This window comes from Dunckerocampus dactyliophorus, chromosome 17 (assembly GCF_027744805.1).
Source record: "Dunckerocampus dactyliophorus isolate RoL2022-P2 chromosome 17, RoL_Ddac_1.1, whole genome shotgun sequence".
Taxonomy (NCBI): domain Eukaryota; kingdom Metazoa; phylum Chordata; class Actinopteri; order Syngnathiformes; family Syngnathidae; genus Dunckerocampus; species Dunckerocampus dactyliophorus.
In genome coordinates, this window is record NC_072835.1 from 20,571,911 (window position 1) to 20,577,910 (window position 6,000).

General features: G+C 42.1%; 1 protein-coding gene across 3 annotated transcripts in view; it reads right to left on the reverse strand.

Moving 5' to 3' along the window:
* The window catches only part of LOC129170251 (A-kinase anchor protein 2), a 90,574-nt gene extending 89,562 nt beyond the window's left edge, over nucleotides 1-1,012 (reverse strand). For all 3 annotated transcript variants that reach the window (XM_054757597.1, XM_054757596.1, XM_054757598.1), the window contains exon 1: nucleotides 810-1,012. In XM_054757597.1, coding sequence (XP_054613572.1) covers nucleotides 810-892 — 83 coding nt within the window. In that variant the 5' untranslated portion in view covers nucleotides 893-1,012. The remainder of the gene's footprint in view (nucleotides 1-809) is intronic.
* Nucleotides 1,013-6,000: the final 4,988 nt, after the last annotated feature.

Here is a 6,000-nt window from a genome sequence, read left to right on the forward strand (position 1 = left end):
TCTCAAGTCAAACTATTCTATTCACTCTTTCTCTTTGGTCTTGCTGACATGATAGACTACACACTTCCACTCTCTGGTTGTATTAGAAAATCACTCAGCTCCATTAAGGCTGCACAATCCCACACTGGATCGGCACCAACAGTATGTCATGTATAATTTATTGGGAAATTAATTATCTCACAATGGGATTGCACCTTCCAAAGTTTCAGCCCAACTGCCTCCACCAAAGTTTTGTGGAAGTATGTTTGGATAATCCTGCCAACTAATAGTAATTGTCCAATGTGCAACCGAGGGAAATGTAAACATGCATAAAACATGCAGATGAACATTACATGAGGAGGTCTGCAGTATAACTGACTTTGCTGATACAATATGGCTGGACCGGGCCTGCAGCCTGAATGCTGAACATGCAACATGACACACATGCTCACTCACATGCACACACTCTCCACTGTATGTCCTATGACAATCTGGGTGTATATAAAGACACAGGAGAGAATGGCACATCTTATTTAGAAAAAAATGACCCATTCATGATTCAAATAAGGAACGATGATGACCCTTTGCTAGATGCATAGCGCTCTGCAGAGGGGGTGTGCATGAGGCAAGGCGAGGGAGGAGTGTACTCTATGTCCCGCGTGTCTCCTCTCCTCTCCAGTCATGACTGAGCAGCACCCTCACCATGACGGGGCTCCTGTTCCCATGACAACCCCTGTCAGATGGAAGAGAGGGATGGAGTGGCGCATGCAAGGAGAGGTGACATGGAGGGAAAAGGAGGGATAGGAACAAGGGAAGAAAAGTCTACTCACCGTATTGTTGCCGTGCCGTTCCTCTGCAAAGGTGTGTCCGACATCATGGCAGCAACACCCTCTGCTCTTCTTCTCTTCTCCATTTCCACCCTCTCGCCCTCCTCTCCTTCTCCTCCTGTCCGCCGCCTTCCTTTTTTGACAGAGTTGTCTCTCTTCCTCCTGCCCTCCTCCTTCCCCTCCTCCTTCCTTCCTCCTGCCTCTTCGGTGCGTATTCGTCACGCTACGTGTCAGAGATGCTGCCGCAGCTCCTGCATCACCCTGCCCTGGAAGGGATGGAGGGAGCACACTGAATGTGTGTGTGTGTACAGGAGAGAGATAGCACGGTCACTTGTATTTGCACATGCACAAAACACTCCTCCATTGGTGCAAATCCTGCACTCTGAATACTATAATAAAAGTACACACATGACATATAGAGTGTTTATTGACAAATAATACATACATCCAATCCAAAAGGCATACCAGCTGCATGAACAACAGGAAACATTTCAAGCCGCAAGAATGTGGCAAGCTCTTCCAGATGTGGCCACTTAAAAGAATGAGAAGACATTATCTGCAGAGGATTTACAGCCTCTGCATGGATCCTGCACCACACTTGGAGCTTCCATCTTAGTGTAAAACATTTTCACAGCAAGAGTCCATACCAATGTGGAGGATGTATGATGAGAATCCCTCCCAATTCGTCGTTGCATTATTTACTGACTGTGCATTTGCCGTTTGTCTACATAAATCACATTACAGCAGACATTACACTCCGAGACCACCTGGGAAGTGCCGACATACAATGTAACTGTACCACACGGACCAAATAAATGCTTACATGCTAATATAAATGCAAAACAATATTATTTTATGCAAATTTATAACCTGCAAGGCATGCTGTGGAACTTCCTGTTGGGGAAATGTGGGCTTCCCAGCATGCCTTCCGGGTTAGAATTTAGATCATTTTAGATGTAATATGATATATAATAATTTATTTAGGTCTGCGGCTGTCACTAAATGTCATTTGTTTAATGCCGCTTCAAATATACTTTTCTGGTCTGAGTAGTGGGGGAAGGTTTTTTAAAAGGACCCTTCCGAGGGGGCAGTTTTCAGCATTTCCTCAGGTCTGCAGCTCATGTCTTATACACTACACACAAAAAATCAGTTGGTCGAGAATACTGTCAAATAATATCTTCGTTTTCGTTAAATCTCTGCACCCGCTCTAGGTGGACTTCATGGTTATCATGTTGGAAACGGAACGGTTGGAACAATGAGAACAAACCCAGTTGATGGTTGAAAAATGCAGCACAGTGCCCTCTTGTGGACTTTTATAATATAGCGGAAAGTTCCTTATACTGGACTGTAGCCCCAACTTCAGGTGTGAGGTAAAAATCTAATGCTATCCAATACACAAAACCAAAAATTGCATTCATGATGCATGATTCAGGCTCACACAATATTAACACAGCCAGTCAGAGGCTTTTGCGTAATCCTATAAAATATATCTATTAAAAAAAATAAATCATCATTTCCTTTTTTCTACAATTACAAAGTAATCGCACTTACTAGGAAAACAAACCATTAAACCGTTAACTGAGTGAAAATGACCTTTCGAAAATCATTAGCCCCCTTATTTTTAATTATAAGATACATTCATGTTCATGTTCAAATGTTTTTTTCGTTTGACACTTTTACGGATAGTTTTACCATCTCATTTTTAACTGACATGTCATGTTTAAAAAAAGAGCATAAGACGTATATTTCAAACGATTAGTAAATCATATGTTGTTTAACTAATAGATTAACTACATACATTAACAATACTGAACTTAATTCATTCAAAACCAGCATTCTCGTGCACTTTCAAGGTGTAACCACTAGAGGGTACTGTCTGTCTGAATTGCAAACACCACCGAGCAGCAACCTTACTAAAACCTACCTACTGATATTTAAATGAGGTGAAATTCAATTTAGAGTATGTTTTCATGTAAAGTAGTAAATGTACATCACATGATTCATTCAATTGTTTAATAAAATCAGGCTCCTACAGGAAAAAGACTAGACATTTTGGTAACCAAGAATACTGATCTCTATACTGTACAGGCGTCCCTCGTTTATTGTTGTTAATTGGTTCCAGAACAGACTGCAAAGTAGGATTCGATATTAATAAATATAAAATTTTTGGAGTTTGAACATGGAAATCCTTTTTATGACTTTCTAAATAGGATTTCTAACATTATTAGAGCTTTGTAGACATGAAATAACACCCCAGTAGTCACTTTTACACTCCTATTAATCTTTGTTTACATGATCCCTGCAGGGACATAAAGCATAGCAAGCTAGTCACCTACCTCGTCAACCTCTCCAATTTACTTACAGGATGTAAACGAGTACAGTATTACTCGTTTATCGCGGGGGATAGGTTCCCAAAATAGCCCGCAATAAGTGAAAGTGGCCAAATTCATTATTTTACAATGATTATGTATGTTTTAAGGCTGTAAAACCCCTCACCATACACTTTTCTCAGACAGGCAATAGCATTTTCTCACAGTTCTCTCTTGTTTAAACACTCTCAAAAAAGTTCAAACCTTCGTTTGAATTGTAATGATCAACCTTAATGAAGTTATTAAGTCACTCACGCAATTTCACTCCCGTGACCGTGCCTTTTCGTCCTGGCGCCGTTACGCTGTACTGTAGTGTTTTTGTATCCTTGTTAAAACATATTGCTGCAGACGAACCCAAGTTTCATTTACAGTACAAGCTAGCAAGCAAGCTAGCAATGACACAGGAGACATGGCAGGACGGCAGGAAGGAGATTGATTAACAATGGTCTACAGCCAATCGGGACGCAGAAAACAATGGGCGGTGCTGACAGACGAGAGAGGGAAGAGATAGAAACTCAACTTCCCACAATGCAATTCTTCTTAAAGGGCCAGGCTCAGCCTGTAACAGCTTTCACACGCTGTAAGAAAAAACAAGGAAGCACAAAACAGCGATAGAGCAAGTGTTTCAAACCACCTCATGACAGCAATATTTCCATTATTTCAATTCATCTTCCATTATGATTAAACGATGCTGCATGTGGAAATGTTGTTATTTAAAATCATTATCATGTGTATGTTTTCTGACACAGAGGGTGGCACATTCAATTATTAAACACATGCTTTCCAGTGAGTTCCTTTATCTCAGCAGATTCTAGCATCCAAGAAGCAGTGCAGCTGAGCGACCCACTTCAGCTCAGCAAATATGTGGTGATAAAAAATTCACCAACATCCAAGAAATATCACGATGACATCCGTCTTGTCAGTGCAAGGTCGTTAAAACAAATAAAACATTAAACAACTTGGCACCCCTGCCAGCCTAGCATAGCGCTCCTGTTTGAGGCAAAATGAGGTGAAGCTGGAATCGTAGCAGGTGCTGGTTGGTCATTCCGACTGTCCAGGTACTTTTTCATATCAAAAAGATACATTTTAATATTTAATCCTCACTCGTTGATCCACTAGCTGGGTGAGATACAAACAAAAGCATAATTAAGCAGACATGGATGGATGGATAAATGTGAGTAGGGGGGGATTCCGGTTAGCTGGGGAGACCCTTAAATCGACTGACTCAGAAATCCCTGCTTTGGAGGAGGAGGGGGAAGGATTGGGCAAAGCTCTGTGCACAAAGGTTGGAGGGGGTGTGAGTGCATACGGTACGAAGCTGTGTGTGTGTGTGTGTGTGTATATAAACACCAATGTCATCTTTCATATATTCATTATTGGGGTTTCTGCATGTCTGGTGGGGTAAATATGTGTGTCCTGGAATGTGTTTAAGTGTGTGTGTGTGTGTGTGTGCGCGTGTGTGTGTGCAGCTGTAGCACGCAAAAGAAGGCCAGGGCCCCCGGGACAAACGTGGCCGCTTACCCGCTTGGTTGCTATGGTGACGAGGAGACGGGAAAGGCTCTGTCGGAATTGCCATTAAAATGGAGAGCCGCACACCACTGCATGCCTACACACACACACACACACACACACACACACACACACACACTGACGTGAAGACAAAGCAAACAAGCACACAACTCGTGAGTTGTGGTGGTGTGAGCTTTCAGCGCGTACGGGTCGTTGTTATGTTTTTAAAAAAATAATAAATTAGCATTGTGACTGGTCTGAGCCACACTTAAACGCACGATTCCCTTGGGATGTTATGTGTGCATGTTTGTGTGAACCACAAGTCAAGTATAAAGTCCCTTTTGGTTTTCAGTGTTTATCTGCTGGTATCATCTGAGAAAGGCCCAACAGTGGTAAACTTATGAAGCAAAGGTTGCGGTCAAGACTGCACGATTGCCGTGTTTAAAGATTTGACATTAGGCCTGTTTCACATCTTCTGGAAGACTGTTCCAGATTTTAGCAGCAGAAAAGTGAAATGCAGTCTCACCGTGTTTTGCCCTGACGCCAGGCAGAACCGCAGGGAGACCACTCCCTGAGGTTCCCAGGGCCCGAGATGGCTCTAGCATGACAGAGATGGACTGTGGCGCTAGACCCCGAGTGGACTTGTACACAAGCAGAGCTGTTTTAAAGTCTTTTCTCTGAACGACAAGAAGCCAGTGAGGAGGCCTGAGCACTGGACTAATGGTCGTATTTCCTGGTTCTAGTCATGACTCGAGCAGCAGCATGGATTTGTCTCTCTAAATCTGGTTTAGATGCTATTCCCTTGATTTTGGCAAAAAGCTGCTGATGTTCCTGATTTAATGTGGCGGTTAAAGTTCAGGTCTGACTCCATGATAACCCCTGCAGCTCTAACATGATTATATTTTAGAGACAGACTTTCAAGATAACACTTTCTCTTTATCTCTGTGGGCCGCAGACAATAATTTCAGTTTTGTCTGACTTTAGCTGGAGAAAATTGTTTTGCATCCGCACACTGATCTCTTTGAGAAAGATTTTATCGAGTACAATTATTTTTGACATGGTCACATTGTCTTATGCTGTTGTTTTATGCAGCGGTGTGAAGTGTTTGCCTCCTTCCTGATTTGTCACACTTAAATGTTTCAGATCATCAAACAAATTTAAATATTTGTCAATGACAACACAACTGAACACAAATTAACTGAGATTAATTGAGCTCGATCAGTCTGGAAAAGGTTTTATAGCCATTTCTAAAGCTTTGAGACTCCAGCGAACCACAGTGAGAGCCATTTTCCACAAATGGCGAAAACATGAAACAT